At 42.4% G+C, this 22797-nt stretch overlaps 1 protein-coding gene and 2 non-coding genes across 3 annotated transcripts; 1 reads left to right on the forward strand and 2 right to left on the reverse strand.

The window, feature by feature from the left end:
- Window positions 1-13662: 13662 nt before the first annotated feature.
- Window positions 13663-13784, forward strand: Trnal-caa (transfer RNA leucine (anticodon CAA)). The gene is made up of 2 exons: window positions 13663-13700; window positions 13740-13784. It is a non-coding gene; the product is annotated as a tRNA-Leu (tRNA).
- A 1241-nt stretch (window positions 13785-15025) lies between these two features.
- Window positions 15026-15098, reverse strand: Trnak-uuu (transfer RNA lysine (anticodon UUU)). Its single transcript has one exon. It is a non-coding gene; the product is annotated as a tRNA-Lys (tRNA).
- Window positions 15099-16108: 1010 nt separating this feature from the next.
- Window positions 16109-21454, reverse strand: LOC129765828 (uncharacterized). The gene has a single exon (XM_055766264.1). The coding sequence runs from the start codon at window positions 21452-21454 to the stop codon at window positions 16109-16111; it is 5346 nt and encodes a 1781-aa protein (XP_055622239.1).
- Between the last annotated feature and the right edge of the window lie 1343 nt (window positions 21455-22797).

Genomic DNA, 22797 nt, shown 5'->3' on the forward strand with positions numbered 1-22797 from the left:
TTCGGCAAGTATGTGATTTAGTTTGTTGTGAGTAGGATTTAGACTCACGTCCTTCGAAATAGTTTACTATAACATGGATTGAAGACGAAGGAATGTTCTCTGGAGACCGTGCCCGCCCGTAGTGGATTAATCGAATTATGGTGGTTGACTCTTTCACAAGACAGATAACAAAGAAGTAGAAAATTAAAGTCCGGAGAACTTAAAATACGAAACTAAAAAAACAACTTTATATCGGGTTTTTTTGGAATGGAATACACATTAAATGGTTGAAATGAAGGTAAGGTAAGATAATGTCTTCAGAGATGACCGTTATTTTCACAAATCTTATGAAATATCGAGAGGCGGCGTCCTCATTGCTATTAATTCAATAATAAATTCAGAACATATTCCAACAACAGATTTCGATTAGTTTAAGCAAGTGTGGATCAATACAATTATTGCGGGAGAAAGACCTATATTTGCCGCAAAGACCTATATTTGTTTACTTTCTCCTTTTTTTTTTTTTGTCCCATTTATTTATTTCAGGCCATTCCAGTTGCCATTTTTCGGCGTTAGAGTATTCCCTTCTATACCATTCCATATGGTACACACATTTACACAGTAGCAGCCATTTAGGCGTAAGAGTTTTCTATCTGTTCTTCTATTATCCAGTTAGACCGGACAGCGGAGACAGTTGATTGATCATTGTTGAGTTATTTATAGAACAGCAGCCCGATGTGTCTTGCAGAGCAGAGCAGTTGTATGGATGAATCGATCATATTTCGACCGTGGATCGATCTCCATCGCTGATGATTGTTGCGTGGACGTAGTTATTCTGTAACAACACAAAGATGGTCAATGAGGGCCCTGAGTTTCGAGCTCACGATCGATCGCTTACTAAGCGACGCGCAACCAATGTGGCTACGGAGGCCCCCACTTTCTCCTTGATCATGCTCAAATTAGTTGTTATGAAAAATTATTCGATGTTTCTGAAACTATTTTATTTTTCTTTACATCAGAATAAGAAAAATCACATATACGGAGATTTCAATCAACGTAATTCGGACTTCATCACTGATTTTGATATTGCATTTATTTTGTATCCAGTTATTTGTGACAACAAGAGTCTGCAATTTATTATTGATAAAATGGCCGGTCTTGGATCGAATCAAATAAACAATGTTTATAATCGACAGAAATGCTGCTGGGATTGCTTGTTGGCATATATGACTGAAGAATTCTGTGTGACTGAATCATTAACTCCATTATGGAAAAATGAAGCTTTCTACACAGCTATCGAATACTCTATATTTATCGATAATATCCGAAAACTATTTGATTATGAATTTGAAGATGTCTGATTCCACTAAAGCAAACTATCAATCAATTAGGTGTAAGCTTAACTACCGTTCTGAATCATATGTAATTAATTATGTAATTTTCGCCCAAAAAACAACAAAATAAAGTGTCCGAAATTTGAATTCAATCTGTTCGAAATTTGATTCAGTGTCCGAAGTTTGATTCTTATTTGCTTCATTTGAAAAGCATTTTATTTGATAATTTTTTTATGTTTTCAATCAAATAGGTACCAAAGTAGAAAGCTTAAAACCATTTTGAACTAATTTATTAAAAATATCAACCAAATAATACCTGTGCATAAAGTTTAGATCTGTTTTCTGCATTATATGCCTTAAGCGTCCGAAATATGATTCAGAACGGTATATCAATTGGCAAGGTTTATTTAGAAGAAAACATTGAAATAGCAGTGACGACTTTTTACTTCCATTGTTATTTGATTACTTTAAACTGGTTTGAAAGTTATGAATTTTGAAAAAAGGGAAAATGATTTTGACCATGGCACAATGCACAATGGTCCAGGAGATGCATTTAAGTGGGAATTAGCATTTTGAGCTCGACAGTTATTCTCTAGATGAAAACTGTCTTCGACAAAGTTGTTACATATGACAGAGCGCTCATTTTTATGTTATCAAAAATAGGGTGACAAAAATTGTCGATAAAATAAAAAATCTAAATTTCTTATCTTTAAAGATGAGTTCAACAATGCTATTTGACACATCTTTAACGAACAAAGTTTTTTTTTCTTTCTCTTTAAATAACCGATATAGGGCTTTTTTCCTATGTTGCGTTAGGGTCATCATGAAAAAACTTGTTTTTTGCTCTAACTTTCATATTTCAAATTCTATATGCAAACTGTCTTCGAAAGACTTTTAGAGCATACTATTACAAACATTTTGTGATGCAGAACTTGTCAATATCGCAACTCTAAAAGTTATTGATATTTCTTCCCAAAAAATACGCTTTGTTTTTTTTTTGTTTGTTTGTCATTCTTCCATAAAAACATAAAAAATGTTTGTTGACCAAATTTGAAAGAAAAAAATTCACTGTTTATAATATGTGATTTTGAAAACCATGTGTATTTTTGTGTTTGAGTAAATTAAAATTGAAATCAAGAGTTTTTGGGTGAAACCTCATCAATAACTTTAAGCAGGATTAAGATATTGTCAAGTTCTACATCGCAAAATGTTGGTCTTGATAAGCTCTAAGAGTCGTACGAAGACAATTTTGATGTAGAGTTTGGAATATAAAAGTTAGAGTGAAAAAATCCGTTTTTTCATGGTTACTTTAATACAACTTAGATAGAAAGCGCTAAAAACAACTTTATGGAAGATGTTTATTCTCTTACATATGATAGAGCGCACATTATTATGTTATCAAAAATAGGGTGACCAAAATTGTCGATGAAATAAAAAGTTTTTATCTTTATAGATATAGATAAATATAGTTCAACAATTTTGTAGCCCCAGTTATTTTAATCAACATTGTAGAACAAAACTTTTTTCTATCTTTTAATGTAATCGATTATCGCTTTTTTTCTAAGTTGGGTTAGGGTGACCATGAAAAAACGTGTTTATATTTCAAATTCTACATCAAAACTGTATTCGTACGACTTTCAGAACTTATCAAGACATCTTGTCAATATCTTAATCCTACTCAAAGTTATTGATGGATTTTCACATAAAAACTCAGGATTTCAATTTTTCAATTTTTTTTAATCACTTCATTTACTCAAACACAAAAAATAACAAAGTATTGAAAATCATACATTATGTAGAATGAAATATGTTCTTTCAAAGGCCGCTAATAAACTTTGTTTATATTTGCCCCAGAAAGAATGACAAACAAATGGAAAGAGCGTATTTTTTTTGGAAGAAATATCAATAACTTTCAGTAGAGTTGAGATATTGACAAGTTCTGCATCATAAAATGATTGTATTAGTAAGCTATAAAAGTCTTTCGAAGACAGTGTGCATGTAGAATTCGAAGTATAAAAGTTAGAGCAAAAATCAGGTTTTTTAATGGTAACGCTAACTCAACTTAGGAAAGAGCTCTATATCGGTTATTTAAAGAGATAGAAAAAAATATAGAAGGTTGTGTTCAAGACACGATCGCATTATTGAAGTAGAACTACGCTGTGGTTTAATTCAAGTCGCTTTTTTATAACTGTACCCAAGTTAGCTTTGGCAGAAAACATTTCATCTTTGGCAGAAATGATGCCATTTCGTGTCCTGGAGAGTCAAGAGCGCAAATAATGAGCTGTTTTAAAAACTTCAAAATTGTTTGTATGTATGCGAGCAGACATCTCTTTCTGTTTTCTTTTCTCTTTTCATTTGGGATTAGGCCAAAGAAAAGTCCATACGACGTCAATGGGGATCGGACCAAGGCCGACTGGAATGCAAAGATATTTCACACAACCACGCTATCCTTATAGCTGCCAGCGCTGTTATATTGAAGCATGATAATATTACACCTCATCATAAAATGAAATTGGCAAGTGTTTACTAAGAGGATGAAGAAGAACATGAACGAGCATATATCTTTCTCTCTCTGGGCCGTGTATTTGGCAAACTATACGAAAAGCTTTCATATGCTTTCATTTAAATGTGTCTCCTGTTTCGCTCGCTCATATTGGCTCTAGCATATTTATTATACAAATGATATACATGTATTGGGGAGTAGAAAATTTTCTGTAATTTTTCAGCTCATTCTATGTTATAAATGGGATGCCATAACTTTTTCTAGAAATTAACTTTAGGTGTGCAGATATTATTTTATAATACTACGAAAATTTTGAAATAACCATTCTACCAGTTTGGTCGCCATGAAATGTTTTTTGACGTGGGACTACGTCTAACCGGAGTATATGGGGGGTAAAATGAAAACCTAAACGCAGAACATGCAGGAAAATATGAAAGATTCCAAATGTTTATAACTCGAACATTTCTTACTGTATCGAAAAGATGTTTGCATCAATTGATAGGGAATATTTCTACGCATCTATCGCAATCAATAAAATGTTATTTATCATTAGATAAACAATTGAATAACTGTATAATGTTACGTAATATATGTAATATCTAAACGCCCTAACTACCTCGTTTCGATTGGCCCGATTTACAGTTTCCCCAACACAGCCATCATAACCAAGCAGCCTTGGGGAAATCGGCATTGCAAATACATGAAAGTGTGGGAATTTTTGTTCTCACCGAAATGTGTTCCCTAACACAGACTTCAAAACCGAGTGTTGGAGAAATCATGGGGAAATTGGCTTTGCAAATTCATGCAAGTCGGGGGTATTTTTGTTCTCACTGAAATGTGTTTCCCTAACACAGAATTTAATTCCAAGGAGCGTGGGAAAATTGACATTGCAAATACATATAAGTCGGGGGTATTTTTGTTTCGACTGAAATGTGTTTCCCCAACACAGACTTCAAAACCAAGGTGTCTGGGGGAATTGGCATTGGAAATTCATGCAGGTCGGGCGTATTTTTGTTCCGACTGAAATGTGTTTGCCTAATACAGACTTCAAAACCAAGGTGTCTGGGAAAATCGGTTTTGCAAATAAATGCAAACTGCGAGTACTTTTGTACTTGCTACTTTTGTACTTTTGTGCAGGCTAGAATATGTTTCCTGAACACGATATAAGTTGAAGTTGTTGATTCATGCAAGCCGGGGGCACTTCTGCACCCGCATGTTTTTTTTTTTTGCACTCCGAAAAGTGTTTTCCTAACACGGATTACAAAAATGGGTACGAACACAACGCTTTGGCTCAGTTATTCAAGATTGCATTGAAGGATATGCCTTCATATCTTCTACTCACTGAATTTCTGGTATTTTGTACCTGAATTTTATCAAATCAAACAAATTCGCGGTTAGAGCAGTACGTACACTTGAGAAATGCAAACTTCAGAGGGAAGTGTAAAATAAAATAATCGTTTGATAATTATTCCGTTCACATATTTTGTCCTAGGCATCACACCAAACATAAAAGGGCTGTCATTAAATTTACTTGTAGCGAAGAACATAATCTATCACAAAGCATAAATTGACCCTACATGGCATTTATTCAATCTCTTTACTCACAAAGCAAATATTTTGAATTCGATTGAATTCGGAAGTTGTTTCATTCAATCAAAAATTTAATCAAAACAAACAAGTTATTGCTAATCTAAGCTAGGCTAGTCCCACGTCAACTTTGCGGTTATATCATAGATATAACCCACCCATTTTTTATTGTAGAATCATATGACGATAATTTGTTTGATGATTCATTCTTGTGCTCGCAGAACAATGCATGCTCGAGATAAACGCAGCTGTCATCCTTAGTGAAGAAAGTTTTGCTACTGGCAAGCGAAACCAAATCACATACAAAATTCCAGAACGACATTTACTTTCTTGATGACCAAATAAACGAAATAAACTCTATCTGATAATCTCCAAAACCTCGAAAAGAGTAGCACTGCTTCATTATGATCAAGATTAACACAAATGCAATCCTAGTTGAAAGCAGTTTTGCAACAGGCACGTGAGCCCAGATAAATTAATAACTTAATATTACTTATTGAATAACTTGGTATTCCCCAAATAGCTTTTTGGTGCACAACCTTAACACCTGCTTCACCATAGCGTCAGTTCAATGCATTGATGACAGGAAACAAACAATGTTAACTGCTTGGAAAAAGGCTGAATATTTGCCTCAGCAGAGATTCATTACCAATACTCTAGCGTAAATAGTTCCATCCCGCTATCTCTCCTCTCCTTATGTTTATCATTACGACTGCATAATTTGCAACACCAAACAATCGTCAATCATAGCATAAAAAAATTAGTCGATTGTTGCATCGTTACAGGGCCAATGCACACGGGAGCAGATACAAATGGGGTTTCAGCGCAGCGAAGATGCACCATTTTTACGTACGAGTTATGAAGCACGCACGTACGCACACAAATATTCATATATCGATGGCTTAAAGCAACACCCACAACACCAACATCCACATATCTCCGTTTTGCGCTCTTCTCAACAGAAGCCCTTTCTGTGAATATTTCCAGTCTAGATTAGCTTAGCTGCCATCCTTTGTGGAGAGAGTTTTCCTACCGTCATGCGAAACCAAATCACTGACAAAATTCCAGAACATTTATGTTCTTGGTGAGCTGACGATAGCCTAGTTTGATGAAAACGAAGACATGTGATGACACAAAACAAGGAATAACAAGCGATGTTCATTTTTTCGTATCTAGAACTATACTGAAAGTTTGCCTTTCCTTCCTTTTCTTGTTGATTCTAAGTGACTTTAAACTTCTTCAGTTCATTCGTCTCTAACCTTCAAAAGGGCCCTTGGAAAACTCTACTCTTTCCTCATATTAGTCCTCCATCCCCATTGCCTTGAGAAAAACATTCGATTCCTCGCCGTCCAGCCCGCCCAGCAAAGATGTTGTTCAGTCGATTTCCTCACGGAGAATGAAAGTTTGTCTCAGCGAGATCCACTGTTTATACTCAAGGTACATATCCCTGTTCGTTCTTCTTCTTTTCCTTTGTTCACGGAGACTTTACATCTTACGAGTTCCCCTTCGTTGCTCGTCGATAAGTTGCTCGTTATTGACAGCTCTGTTCGGGAAAGCACACAAATAGACTGAACAAATGTATTAGGAAATGAGACTGCTTCCAATTTTCATCAATTTAAACCATATACAGACTATGGGATTGTAATGCATAGCATATCAAACAAATCTTAGGGAATTTCCGATTCGTTTGGTATGTAAATCACCGAAATCCGTTCACGGCAAAAATAGTTATTAACGTTATTTTTATTTCATAAAAACTTGACCTGTTTTCTGATTTGGCCCCCTTAGTGAAAGACGTAGTTCTACGTCAAAAAAGTCAGGGTAACGGAGGGACAGCTAAGCGAGGAATTGTTGTATATTGCAATTTGAATGACTTAACAACATTTTCCCTTAAAACCAATAGATCGCGATGTCTCGCATATGCGTAACATTCTGGCCAATAAAAATAAAGGGTGTGTCACATCAAATTGCATCACGGAAAAAACGCTGTAGAAATTTAATTTTTAGGAATTATATCTTCAGCTTTCGCTTATAATCAGATAAGAGTGTATAGATCACGTTGGCCATGCTTCACTGTCAATTTTTCGTAAATTTGGAAAAATGTCGTCGAACGAAAAAGAGCGTCGTGAATTAATCCTGCGCACTCATTTCGAGAATCCGGAGTTGTCACATCGGGACATCGGTAAGATGCTGGGAATCGTCCAATCCACGGTCAGCAGAGTACTAAAACGATACTTCGAGAACCTAACCATCGACCGGAAGGTGAAGAACGGCAAAAATGGATGCTCCGTCAGTGAAAAAGATCACAAGCGCGTAGTTAAGCAGTTTAGACGTGATCCGAGAAGTTCGGTCCGGGATGTTGCCAATAAGCTGAATTTGTCAAGTTCATTCATCCAGCGGACCAAGCAGCGGGAGGGCCTGCGTACATACAAGGTTCAGAAGGCTCCTAACCGCGACGAAAGGCAAAACATGGTGGGGAAGACGCGAGCCCGGAAGCTGTACACCGAAATGCTGACGAAGCCGCATTGCCTGGTAATGGACGACGAAACCTACGTCAAAGCGGACTTTCGTCAGCTGCCGGGCCTGTTGTTCTTCTCCGCAAAGGACAAATTCAGCGTTCCGGAGGAGATTCGCAAGCAGAAACTATTCAAGTTTGCCAAAAAGTACATGGTGTGGCAAGCGATCTGCTCTTGCGGAAAGCGGAGCGCCCCCTTCGTGATGACCGGCACGGTAAACGAGTAGGTTTACCTTAAGGAGTGCCTACAGAAGCGCTTACTACCACTGTTGAAGCAGCACGAGGGCCCGACCATCTTCTGGCCGGATCTCGCTTCGTGCCACTATTCAAAGGACGTGTTGGAGTGGTACGAAGCCAACGGGGTCACCTTCGTGCCAAAGGAAATGAACCCGCCCAACGCGCCGGAGCTTCGCCCAATACAGAAATATTGGGCGATTATGAAGCAGGCCCTCCGGAAGAACCCAAAAGTTGTCAAATCGGAGGCGGACTTCAAGAGAAAATGGATTTCTGTTCAAACAAAACTACAACCTGACGTTGTACAGAACCTTATGGACGGGGTAAAGAGGAAGGTGCGAGCATACGGGCTTGGGCTCGAAGCATGAATAAAAAGAAAATGCCAAAAGTTGTTTAATAGTTTTTATTTTACTGTCTAAAATTTTCAATCGGATCGGTCTACTGGGCGAATTTCTACAGCGTTTTTTCCGTGATGCAATTTGATGTGACACACCCTTTAACCTGCACTTCTGGTCAATCAAAGCACTGAGCGATGGCTTTCTTTTTCCAAGGGCAACCCAAATGAAAAATCGATGAACGCCCAGAACGTGCATGCGTGCGAAGTTTCGCCCAGCCAGCGAAAGCCCAGCTGCCACTGCTGGCCCCCAAACGTTTGGGGTTATATTCGTTTTCACACAATAAGCGCCACCATTTGCTGTGATTTACTCACAAAATTGGATTTCACTCTTCTATTCCCAAGCCGACTCACAAGCTTGGGCTGATGGTTTTTATCTCTCCAAGATGGTCGGACTGTTTCGGAACTATGTATGGAACCGGCTGCTGAAGCGGTCTGAGCGATTTTCCTCCCAGCGAGACGAGCGTCGGTTGCTTCCTTGCTGGGGGGGCGGAGATGCGATGTTTTGGGGGAGGAGAAAAGATCAATCAAAACGTTCATAAATTATGCATATTTTTTATCATATCATCTCCAAAAGCTTCCACGAGAAAAGGCGTGCTTGCAAGATGGGCAAATTTTACACGAACGCACGGTCATGAGATAAAGGGGGGGGGGGATGGTTCCGGAGGGGGCGTGCATGCTGTAAAGTGCAAAGTTGCAAAAATCCAGCTGCTTCCCGGCGAACTCCGTGGGTTTGGGTTAGGTGAGATTGCAGAATTTATAGAAAATTTGAAAGTGCTGAGACGGCTCATAGTGTTTTTGAGGCAAGGAGTAATCAACGAATTTAATTCTTTTTTTTTTCTGCGGTCGGGAATCGAATATCTACTCTGATTGGGCGAATCAAATCCGAGCGAATACAAATTCATCATCGTCGTCATCGCCGTCGAATGACGTCGGAACCAGTTGGAATTCGCTGCCGCAGAATATCCTTAGCTACGCTACGGCTCTCAACGAGGAAAAAAGCGAGTTGAATAAAAAATGAAGATACCGTCTTTCGGTGCGGAAAATTGCATCGTTCAACACGTAAAGGAATCAACGAGAAGCCATAAAAAAGATCAGCGGTCACCAAGGGAAAAAGATTTTCACGGGTTGCAAGTGGATGAATTCTCATAAATATTCAAACCGATCCGAACCACTTTGCATTCGAGCACTATTGCAGTTTTTGTCCGCTCTATTTTGCTGTCTCTCAAACTTTGATTTTTTTCTAAACTATTTCGTAATACAGATTGTTGATTGAGTTTACGATGACTTACGCATAACCATTCTGCTTGTGTCAATGTGTATCCGCGCGAAGATCCTTTTCTGTTTAATCAATTATTCATTAAAAACAATAAAAAATAATACTTGTTTCATGGCTCTCGATAGCAGCTTTTTTTTTTAAATCGTGTAAACCATTTTGGACACCCACAAAGGAGCTCCATCATGCTGATACGATTCATTGCCGTTCGGCATAAATTAAAAAATGGATAATGAAAAACAGCCGCGCAGCGGCAATCAAATAAATTTCGTTAGCTGTGGGGCTTGAAATATCGGAGGCTGCGCTGGTCACCGCTAGGGCCCGAGGAGAATATGCTAAAATTTGCTCGAGTAGATGTCTCCCTCCCCCGCCCTCCTTCTCGAGCCAACGGACTCGTTATGGGGGTGGACTGAAATGAATCCCCTGGGAACGGACAAATGGGTTTCATTTATCGGTGGGGAAGAGACGTGTCCTCGTCAGCGCCAAATCCTCGCCTCGGTTGAATACCCACGCAAGCTTCAAGTGAGCGGAGGGTTACTACTATATTGCGAGCAACGGTTAATCTCCGGCATCGTTATCCCCGGGAAGACATCAATAGCAGCTAGTGGATGCGCAATGAAATGTATGAATTCTTGCATCGCCGGGTTTCGATCGAAAATTTGGCCGAATTGGTTATGAAACGTTTTGACCTCACGGCAAATATTTTTGACGTAGGATTACGTCTTTCGGGAACATATTGCAATACAAATTGAAAATCGAAAATCGAGCACATTGTGGAAATTGTTCAATTTAAACACTTATTGCTCAGTCACTTCACGATGGATTGATGAGATTTTTGTGTCAATCTATTTCGGCACTCCATAACAATTTTTTACGTTGAATGAAATAATATATGTCATGAAACTAACTATCGAACAATTGAAAAATCTCAACCCCATATCCTAACGGAAATACCCACTTCTGATTGGTCGAAATAGACGACATATGGAGCGCTTCATGTATTTACAATTATTGGTCCGTTATTTCCTGATGGATTTACGAGATATTTGCTTTCATCGTTCCGAGCACTCCATAACAATTCATCACAACGAATAAAACAATATATAATATGAAACTAACTATCAAGACTATGCAAATGCATCAAAGTAGAGGGAACTTTTGTTCCCACCGAAATGTGTTCCCTAACAGAGATTTCTAATTCTAAATCTTCATGAAATTTTATATCAATGGCCGATCATGCATTGTGAAACATTTTGCACAAGTGTAAGTGTAAAATTGTATATGGTAGCAGTTGTGTTAAAAATTACTTGAAATATGAAACGATTTATTTCGATTTTCATAAATAAAAAACCAATGTGTGTTCTCGCTCGAAAACGGATCTCCGGTTGAAGCTGTCTGTTTTGTTGTGTTCATTTTTACTCAAGGAAAGTTCATACGGCGAGAAAAATTAGAAAAGTGAAGGAATATTCGAAAAAGTGATTTCCCATATGCTCTACATATCGTATTGGGTGCTGTTGGTCTGATTAAGGCATATAGCATCTTATTACGTTGGGTTTGAAGCGAAAATGAAATGGGTTAGATAAACACTCAGAGGCCCTGATTCTCGAATACACTTCACGGTGGAAACGAAATGAACGGCACGCCATTGAACTACGTTTTACGAGTTAGTGAAGTGTCGAAGATAGTGATGAGTTTTCAGGCAGAATGAGCACTTTTCAAATAAAAAATCATTAATGAAAATTATCTTCTTCGTATCAAACTGGTATTCAATGTGAGTGGAAAACTTTGTTTTCTTCATGTGGTATAATAATCCCATACAAAAATTTCATCTGAAGATAATTTGATATTATAATAATAAATTTAGTGGGAAACTAATCTCGCATCCAGATGTCGACACCGTACCGTTGTCATCGCGAATGCGTTTCATACCGTTTCCACCGTGAAGTGTATTCGAGAATCAGGCCCAGAAAGAAAAAAATTATGAAAGAAAATTACATTTTCCTTCTTCTTGGATGGCATTAAACGTTCCTGTGGAACTTTTGCCTTCTCAACGTAGCATTACTTGCGTCATTTTTATTAGAAGTACTTGGTTGAGATTTCTATGCCGAATAACACGCCTTGAATGTACTTTGGAGTGGCAAGCTCTAGAATACGCGTGACCACTGTGCAAGCCGGAAGAATTTTTTTTTTACGGAAAATATGCTAGTGTGGGACGCTAACCACTCGTCCACGGGAGCACAGATTACCTTTTCCATTTTCCCTATAATAAAGTAACATGTTTTTACTGATGAGAGCGAAAAGTTGATAATTGTGTTCGATATTGGTAATTATCTTTAATTACATTTGTGAGTTTTTTTTTCATCCATATAGAACACAGGAGGCATTTCGTTCAGGGCCAACAGAGAGCGGTTTTCATCATATTTCATTCCACTTAGGCATCTTCTATCGTGATACGCAGTGTTTGCCAAATGATCCATTCACTGGAAAAAATCGATTTCGTTCGTTCAAATATGATCATACAGAAATCATTTCCCCCAGCGGCATTCTTTTGTTGTTACGTGCTGCAAATCACGACACAAAAGAGAACGGGACAACTCCGCATCGGTTCGCACTTCATGATACACCGACACGCAAGCAGAACCATCATAAAGGGTGTGTCACATCAAATTGCATCACGGAAAAAACGCTGTAGAAATTTAATTTTTAGGAATTATATCTTCAGCTTTCGCTTATAATCAGATAAGAGTGTATAGATCACGTTGGCCATGCTTCACTGTCAATTTTTCGTAAATTTGGAAAAATGTCGTCGAACGAAATAGAGCGTCGTGAATTAATCCAGCGCACTCATTTCGAGAATCCGGAGTTGTCACATCGGGACATCGGTAAGATGCTGGGAATCGTCCAATCCACGGTCAGCAGAGTACTAAAACGATACTTCGAGAACCTAACCATCGACCGGAAGGTGAAGAACGGCAAAAATGGATGCTCCGTCAGTGAAAAAGATCACAAGCGCGTAGTTAAGCAGTTTAGACGTGATCCGAGAAGTTCGGTCCGGGATGTCGCCAATAAGCTGAATTTGTCAAGTTCATTCGTCCAGCGGACCAAGCAGCGGGAGGGCCTGCGTACATACAAGGTTCAGAAGGCTCCTAACCGCGACGAAAGGCAAAACATGGTGGGGAAGACGCGAGCCCGGAAGCTGTACACCGAAATGCTGACGAAGCCGCATTGCCTGGTAATGGACGACGAAACCTACGTCAAAGCGGACTTTCGTCAGCTGCCGGGCCTGTTGTTCTTCTCCGCAGAGGACAAATTCAGCGTTCCGGAGGAGATTCGCGAGCAGAAACTATCCAAGTTTGCCAAAAAGTACATGGTGTGGCAAGCGATCTGCTCTTGCGGAAAGCGGAGCGCCCCCTTCGTGATGACCGGCACGGTAAACGGGTAGGTTTACCTTACGGAGTGCCTACAGAAGCGCTTACTACCACTATTGAAGCAGCACGAGGGCCCGACCATCTTCTGGCCGGATCTCGCTTCGTGCCACTATTCAAAGGACGTGTTGGAGTGGTACGAAGCCAACGGGGTCACCTTCGTGCCAAAGGAAATGAACCCGCCCAACGCGCCGGAGCTTCGCCCAATACAGAAATATTGGGCGATTATGAAGCAGGCCCTCAGGAAGAACCCAAAAGTTGTCAAATCGGAGGCGGACTTCGAAACATACATACTCGAGTCAGTTTGTAATCGAGTCTGTATATAATCGAACCCGATCTGTAGTTGCTGATTTCTTGCTTTTTACACTTTATGCTCATTATTAAAAATATTGTTTTACTATTTGGGTTCCAATAAGTCAGGATGGCCGAGCGGTCTAAGGCGCCAGACTCAAGAGTAAAATCTTACCCGATCCGAGGGTCCAACCATGAGCGTTCTGGTCCTCTATGAGGGCGTGGGTTCGAATCCCACTTCTGACAAATATTTTTGTTCTTATTTTTTAACTTGTATCTTCTCACAACAAAAAACTTCAAATTAAGTATATTCACAAAATTGTGTTTGTTTGTATTAGGCTGTCAAAAAAGTCCTGCGGTATTTCCGCGAGGTGTCGTTGTAAGCGCGTAGTTCTAGTTGTATTCATTGTATCGAGTCATACTATAGCTTGTTGGAAAGGTATTTTTGCGCGCTATAATATAGTCCTTGACAGTGTTTTGTTTGGTTATGTCGTTCGTGAGTTATAGTGTCGCAAATATGGAGCAAAATAAAGAGAAAATCCGACATATTTTACAGTACTACTATGACAAAGGCAAAAATGCATCTCAAGCTGCCAATAAAATTTGTGCAGTTTATGGACCCGATACAGTTTCCATTTCCACCGCACAACGATGGTTTCAACGTTTTCGTTCTGGTGTAGAGGTCGTCGAAGATGCATCACGCTCCGGAAGGCCTGTCGTCGAAAATTGCGACAAAATCGCTGAATTAGCCGAGAAAGACCGGCATAGTAGCTGCCGTAGCATCGGCCAAGAGCTGGGGATAAGTCATCAAACCGTTATTAACCATTTGAAGAAGCTTGCCACACACGTTGACGCAAAAAAACATCTTTGACCGTATCGACGCATGTGAATCGCTGCTGAATCGCAACAAAATCGACCCGTTTCTGAAGCGGATGGTGACTGGCGATGAAAAGTGGGTCACTTACGACAACGTGAAGCGCAAACGGTCCTGTACTGCCAACAACTGGACCGCTTGAAGGTAGCACTCATGAAGAAGAGGCCATCTTTGATAAACAAAGGCCGCATTGTCTTCCATCAGGACAACGCCAGGCCACACACTTCTTTGGTGACGCGCCAGAAGCTCCGGGAGCTCGGATGGGAGGTTCTTTTCCATCCGCCGTATAGTCCGGACCTTGCACCAAGTGACTACCACCTGTTTTTGTCCATAGCGAACGAGCTAGGTAGTCAGAAGTTAGCTACAAAAGAGGCCTGTGAAAATTGGCTATCCGAGTTTTTTGCCAATAAGGAAGCGAGCTTCTATAACAGGGGTATTATGAAGTTGGCATCTCGTTGGGAACAAGTCATCGAACAAAACGGCGCATATTTGACTTAAAACAGATGATTGTAGCTAATTTTATGAACACATGAAAATTCAAAAAAAAAATACCGCAGGACTTTTTTGACAGCCTAATATCTTCATTATATTCTTAATACATAAAAAATAACCTCGCCCGAGTAGGGACTTGAACCCTAGACCGTTGGATTAAAAGTCCAACGCTCTACCGACTGAGCTACCCGGGCTCACAAGAACTGTGGCCTGAACACAATTCAAATTTGGACCCTAACAACCATTTTGGATTCTAGCAAACATTTCACACATCGACCGTTTAAAAAAAACCAAAACGTATCAATAGGAATCGTTCACAGAGGTTTAGGAGATAGACTAGACTAAAAAAAAATTTGCTAACATTGAGAAATATTGAAAATTATGGAAAATTAAAGAAGATTTAGTAAAACACTGTGTACGAGCCAGTTGGCCGTAAATGCTGGACCGAAGGTTTTTCTTCGCCGTCGAAAAAGGCTGCCAAAAGGGCCAGTGAAATGGTAGCACTTAACTGAATTTGGCTATCTACAGCGCACAGTAGATCTCTCACCGGTGGGGGAGGGTAAATGTACTTTTGCTTTCCCACTTTTTCACCAAAGTCGCGGACAAGCACTTACTTTTGGTACTTCTGGAATTGGGAGATATTATCACGAAATTTTCTATTGTACGAAAGACGACCGTGTTATCGCAATGAGGAATGTATTTCGACTGTACTTTTTTGGTTCGGGGTCAGTGGTCATATAGATCGACTACTGACCACGATCGTTCGGGTGATCACGGTATTTTTCCTAATCTCTCTCTCTCTCTCTCTTGCTATTTTGTGTGTATAGCTGTAGCTTTAGGGTAATATTATTAATTGTTGCCTTATTGCTATGGGGTAGGGAATTATACTATAGGGCCTCAACATTCCGGCCACCTTTGACATAGCATTTCAACGCATTCACACTTCTTATAACTAACACTTCTGCATCATGAATTGGCACCGCCGTGAGAGGATTACTGGCTCGACTCTCGGTTGATCGGACGATCGGTTGATCGTGCTACACCCGGCAGTGATGCAGTTGGTAGATTGAGTGCGTTGAACTCGATGACGTCATCAATAAAACAAAAAAGAAGACCAGGTAGATCAAACGGGTTGATTAGAATTATTGGAACCATAATTACCTGGTTTATGATGACATGCGCCTCGAGCCAGTTCAGTACTGCTCTAGTTGTGTTCGACGTGCTCATCGGAATGAGTGCTGGATGTTGGCAGCAAAGCAATTCGTGCTACGGGTCGCACGACGTTGTCCGAGGATGAAGTCTTCAGTGTGACCACTCTGACGATTCCGTCCTTCCCTGGATGGACCTTGACGATTCTGCCGAGAGGCCATTGGGCAGGTGGAAGGCAGTCGTCCTTGACAACGACGAGCCGTCCGATCTCGATCTTGCTGGGTGACTTGCAGCCTTGAGCAGCTCTGGACTGCAGCTGCTGGAGGTATTCTGGGTACCAGCGTGCCCAGATTCGTTGGAGGTGACGCTGAGTTTGCTCCCAATGATTGAGCCGGTTTTCGGGAATATTGATGAATGTAGCTTCGGGAACGGATTGAAGGTTTGAGCCCACCAGGAAGTGACCGGGTGTCAAGGCTTCCAGGTCTGATGGCTCCGACGACAGCGGCGTTAATGGGCGCGAATTGAGGCACATCTCGACCTGCGCTAGTAAGGTGAGCATGTCCTCGTAGGCAAGACTGGTATTGCCAATCTCTTTGAGTAGGTGGGTCTTCGCGGACTTCACCGCAGCCTCCCACAGTCCTCCAAAATGAGGTGCACGGGGCGGGATGAATCTCCACCGGATCTCATTATTTGCGCACCAGGAAAAGATTTGGTTCCGGTCAACGTCGTTCTGCTTCAGCATTCGATACACGCGATGCATGGCGTGCGAAGCACCCTTGAAGGTCGTGGCGTTGTCGGAGTGCAGCTCGGTAACCTTCCCCCTTCGAGCTATCAGTCGACGCAGTGCGGCGACGAATGCGGCAGTCGTGAGGTCACTCACGAGCTCAATGTGGACAGAGCGTGTAGAGAAGCAAATGAAAATTGCCACATATACCTTCGTTGGGCCTCGTTTCCGGATTGCCGACTTGACATAGAATGGACCGCAATAATCTACGCCACAGACGGAGAATGGACGCGTCGGAGTGACACGGGATGCAGGTAGATCTGCTATGGTTTGCCGAATCAACTGCGGCTTGCTACGGAAGCAAGTGATGCACTGATGATAGGTGCGTCTAATGAGGTTTCGTCCGCCGAGAATCCAATATTTCTGGCGGACAGTTGACAGCATCAACTGTGGGCCAGCGTGAAGAAGTGTTTTGTGGTAGTGCACAGCGAGCATACTCGCTAATGGATGCTTGCCGCTCAGCACAATCGGGTGCTTGGTGGACTCAGATAAATCAGCATTGTCTAGGCGTCCTCCTACGCGAATCAGTCCGAATACATCAACATAGGGCTTCAACCACTTCAACGGACTTGATTTGGATACGCTCGTACGTACAACGAGATCATTACGCTCTTCTTGGAAGCTCTCTAACTGCGCTAATTTACATAGGATTCGCTCGGCTGATAGGAGTTCATCGGAATTGAGGGGGTTACACGGCTCATTGGATCCTTTCGGTATTCCAGGACTGATCGCTTTGGAATGACGAACGATTGCACGTTCACGAAGAGCTTGCAGATATCGCAACCACCATGCGACCATACGACGAAGTTTAGAAAAACTGGAATATTTGGAGAACAGGTCTTCGTGGAAAGTGCTTTGGATGGCTGTCATTGCTACAATGGGAATTTTACGGCATTCATGGGATACTTCGACGGTTTCTTTCGTTGGTAGTGCTCCTATTGGCCAGAGCTCAGGAGGAGATTTTAACCAGGATGGACCATTCCACCACCTTGCCTTGTTGAGAAGTTCGGCTGGATCCAATCCTCTGGAGATGTCATCAGCTGGATTGTCCGAACCAGCAACGTGATTCCACTTATCGATTGGGGTAGAAGAATGAATTTGACTCACACGGTTGGCTACGAACGTTTTCCAACGTCCAGGTGATGATCGAAGCCACTGTATCACGGTGGTGGAGTCCGACCAGAAGAAGGCAGGTGGAACAACTCTCAATGACGAAGCGACTTTCTTGTACAGCTGCATGGAAAGATGAGCTGCGCATAACTCTAATCGAGCTATAGTATGACGTACTGCTAGGGGTGAAACTTTAGACTTGGAGACCAACAGTTTCACGGATACTTCCTGGGCAGATTGCGCACGAACATAGCAACACGTGCCGTAAGCCTTGTCTGAAGCATCAGCGAAGAAATGGAGTTCGATGCTGACGGCCCCGGCGATGGAAGCAAACCGTGGAATTCGAACTTCTCGAAGAAGATCAATGGTACTGTGGAACTCTTTCCACTCTTGTTGTAGCTTTGAAGGTAATGGTTGGTCCCAATCGTAGCGTTCGTTGTCGGAGGATCTCAGTGTCCACAGGCACTGCATGAACAGCTTCGCTTTCGTAACGGCTGGACCTACTAGTCCCAATGGGTCGAAAATTTGGGCCACGTAGGACATGATTCTACGTTTGGTGAGTACAGCAGCCGGCAGCGGCAACTGTACCTTGAACCGAAAGATATCGGTTATAGGCTCCCAGATTAGACCGAGAGTGCTGACGGATTGAGGATCTTGCAAATCGTGCCACGGCTGGATTGATCGGTCTTCGGGTGGAATGTCTTCAAGGACTTCGACGGAATTCGAAGCCCACTTCTTCATCGGGATTCCAGCAGAAGCAAGCATCGCTGATACTTCACGTCGAATTCGGATGGCTGACTCGACATCATCGGCACCTGACAGAAAGTCGTCTACGTAAAAATCGTTGGCTACTGGTTTCGCAGCGGAAGGAAATAAGTGGGCCGCATCACTCGCCAATTTTTGGAGAGTTTTTGTGGCCAAATATGGGGCAGAAGCAGTGCCGTAGGTCACGGTTTGCAACTCGTAGGTAGCTATCGGTTGGGATGCATCAGTACGCCATTTGATCCTCTGGTACGGTCGGTCTGCCTTGTGGAGAAGCATCTGACGGTACATCTTCTCGACGTCACCGTTCAGGGCAATGGGGTAGAAACAAAAGCGCATGATGAGTGACAACAAATCATCTTGAACGACAGGTCCGACAAGTAGGAGGTCATTCAAGGAATATCCCGATGCGGTCTTGCACGCTGCATCAAACACGACTCTCGTCTTCGTTGTGGTACTCGATAGCTTGAATACGGGATGATGCGGGAGATAACAGTGTGGAATCGAGTTGTCCACGGGTTCGTTCAGATGTATCATGTGACCGAGACGCTCATACTCCTCCATGAATTGGTGATAGGATGATTTCATGCTGGGGTCACGCTCGAGACGGCGTTCTAAGCTGAGGAATCGGCGTTCGGCGATGGATTCCGAATTTCCCAAGAAGACGTCCGGATTGTCCGTTTTGGGTAGGCGAACTACGTATCGCCCGGTAGAATCACGAGTTGTTGTTGCTGCATAGAGCTCTTCGCAGGCCTTCTCCGTGCTGGAATGGACGGATTGGTTCGGAATCGTCTCGATCTCCCAAAACCTTTGTAGAGTTGCATCCAACAGGGCATCAGTGCTGGATATGGTACACACCATTGAGTTGGAGGAATCTTGGGAAGTTGAACCGCAGAATGTCCAACCGAAGTACGTCTCGATGATGTAGGGGAGACCTGGGCCTAGGTCAAGTTTCTTCCTGGTGTGTAGGTCCCAATACGCCTCACCACCGATTACCAAATCAATCTTGTTGGGAATGTGGAACGCAGGATCAGCCAACTTCACATTAGGGAGGTTCCACGAAGAGATTTGGACGTACATGGTGAGTAGGTCAGCCGTGGGATGCTCGATAACGAGGAATTGAAGCTTCGTAGAGAAAGACGCGACTCTTGACTGGATTGTGGTGGTTACTGCACGCTTGATCTTCCGGTGGGATTGTCCGATTCCAGCTACGGACACATCAACCTTGGATTGGGAGTTGGAGAGCAGCTTCGCAAGATCTTTGGACATGAAATGCGACATCGAAGCGGAATCTAGAAGAGCTCGGGCTTGGAAAACGTGCCCATTATCGTCGACGACTTGGAGAACAACTGTTTCGAGGAGAACCGTTCTGGCTTGGGACTGAACCGACATGCTTACTTGTTGGTAGGAGGTAGGCGGCCCTGGGATAGCCAACATGGGTGGATCTTGTGCCATTTCGGTAAGATTCGATGCTATGGGAGGAGTACATGAGCTCTTACTAGACTGGGATGGATCGTGTAGCAGCGTATGATGCCGATCTCGACAGATTCGGCAGGAAAACTTCGAGGAACAGTGCCTTGCTTGGTGGCCACTTCGGAAGCAGTTCCAGCAAATCTTCCGTTGGGATACCAGCTCTCTTCGTTGGCTGACGGGCATTTTGGCGAAAACTTGACATTGGAAGAGGAAATGTTTACCGGAACAAGCGTAACACGAAGGAAGGTTGGATCTACTATCGGATGCAGCAGCGTTGGCAGCGACCTTGGATTGGGTGTACTTCTTCGGAGGAACAACGTTGCCGGCCACCTTTGTTTGAACCGGTTGGGAACGTTGTAGTAGATCGGTTGCCACAGATTTCAGAATTCGTACCCGCTGGTACAGAAACTCAACAAGGTCGTTGTACTTGACGTCATCTTGCTGACTTGTCTTTTCCTCCCACGCGCGAAGAGTAGCTGGATCGAGCTTGTAGGACAGGATGTTTACAAGAGGTGTGTCCCAATGCTCGACGGGTTCACCTAACTTGGCAAGGGCCTTCACGTGGCGCTGGAACTCGTCCACGAGCTCATGTAACTCGTTGGCGGATTCTCTCTTGAGCGATGAGAAGTCGTAGATACTACGGAAGAGCTGCTTTTTCAAAAATCTGCGGTTGTCATACCTTTTTAGCAGGGCGTCCCAAACGGCACCGTAATTATCGGCCTCGATATCCACGCTCTCGAACGGCTTGCGTGCCTCGCCCTCTAGTGACTGGATGAGATATTGGAGTTTCGCCACGGTAGGAATGTCGGCGTTCGAGTGCACCATCGATGTGTAGGTGTCTCGAAACGACAACCACTTTGAGAAATCCCCATTGAACTTGGGAAGATCTATTTGCGGAAGCCTAAGGTGAAATGTACCTTGGTTTGCTGGTGGATGATGGAACGATGCATTCAGGGCCGCTTGATTGGCATCTGCGGATCGCTTAGACAGCAAGAATCCCTTCGCCGTGCAATAACGCGCTTCGAAGTCCGCTCGTTCCGACAGGTGTCTATTTAACTGCTCTTCATCGTCCAATTGTTCAATTTCACTTTGCACTTCCAAAAATTCATGATATACTCGATCCAGAGATTCGATCCGAACCGGTACCTGACATGAATCACGCGCTTCTTGAAAGTCGTTCACAAATTTCTCCACACCATCACGATGGACAAATATGCCTTTCTTCATAACTCCCAAATCAGCCAGTCGTTTTTCCACCTTTTTGTCTGGCATTTTTGCACCGATTTAACGTGGAACGATCGCGGTAACGGATACGAAAATAATCCTTCCCGACGCGGACGAAAACGAATTTCTCCTTCCCGACGCGGACGAAAATCCTTCCCGGCGAATACACGAATTACGTCGCGAAGTCTCGGATCGGTGCAAACACTATCACTGTAGTCACTTCAGTGTCAATCGCTTCTGCCTTGCCCCCAACAAGGTCAAAACTATCGAAAAATCACTTGCGAAACAACTTTAATTTGTGCCACACTAGCGACAAATTGTACCAGGCTAATTGCAGCACACTTTTCTCCCTTTCAAAGGTCCAGCACAGCAACAATGCTTTGCTTGCCGGCGATCACACACTATTCTTATTACGGGGAATAGTACAATGCCTGTAGTAATGGGTCAACGACTCTCACTCGCCACACAAATGAGATCAAGCAAAATGGACTGCTACACGGCACTTGGCGCAATTTTTGACCACTAACGACACCAATGCAATGGCGCAATTTCTACGGAGTGTTATCACACGGTCGCACGAAACAGAAAGATCGCCACCACTCACGCACTAGTCCTCTCGACCGGGTTGTCCTTCGATCCGGTTCGAAGGACCATAAAATGTACGAGCCAGTTGGCCGTAAATGCTGGACCGAAGGTTTTTCTTCGCCGTCGAAAACGGCTGCCAAAAGGGCCAGTGAAATGGTAGCACTTAACTGAATTTGGCTATCTACAGCGCACAGTAGATCTCTCACCGGTGGGGGAGGGTAAATGTACTTTTGCTTTCCCACTTTTTCACCAAAGTCGCGGACAAGCACTTACTTTTGGTACTTCTGGAATTGGGAGATATTATCACGAAATTTTCTATTGTACGAAAGACGACCGTGTTATCGCAATGAGGAATGTATTTCGACTGTACTTTTTTGGTTCGGGGTCAGTGGTCATATAGATCGACTACTGACCACGATCGTTCGGGTGATCACTGTATTTTTCCTAATCTCTCTCTCTCTCTCTCTCTCTCTTGCTATTTTGTGTGTATAGCTGTAGCTTTAGGGTAATATTATTAATTGTTGCCTTATTGCTATGGGGTAGGGAATTATACTATAGGGCCTCAACACACTGCAAAAATATATTTTTGACACTTTTTTAAAAACAAATTGACCATGTACAGAATTGATTGGAATTTTGAAAACTGTTTTTCGATTTGCAATGCGATCATTATTTATTGAATTATTTATCATCAAAACGAAATATCTCCGTATTGAAAGATCCTACAAGAACGTTGTAGGAATCAAATGAATACTGGTATACTGGCAAAATTGAGATTGGAATATAGAAGGACAGTATTATCAATA

The sequence above is a fragment of the Toxorhynchites rutilus genome, chromosome 2, assembly GCF_029784135.1.
Source record: "Toxorhynchites rutilus septentrionalis strain SRP chromosome 2, ASM2978413v1, whole genome shotgun sequence".
NCBI lineage: Eukaryota > Metazoa > Arthropoda > Insecta > Diptera > Culicidae > Toxorhynchites > Toxorhynchites rutilus.

What these genes read in the sequence shown, in the direction of transcription:
- LOC129765828 (XM_055766264.1), bottom strand. Translation starts at nt 21,454, where the DNA reads ATGCCAGACAAAAAGGTGGAAAAACGACTGGCTGATTTGGGAGTTATG.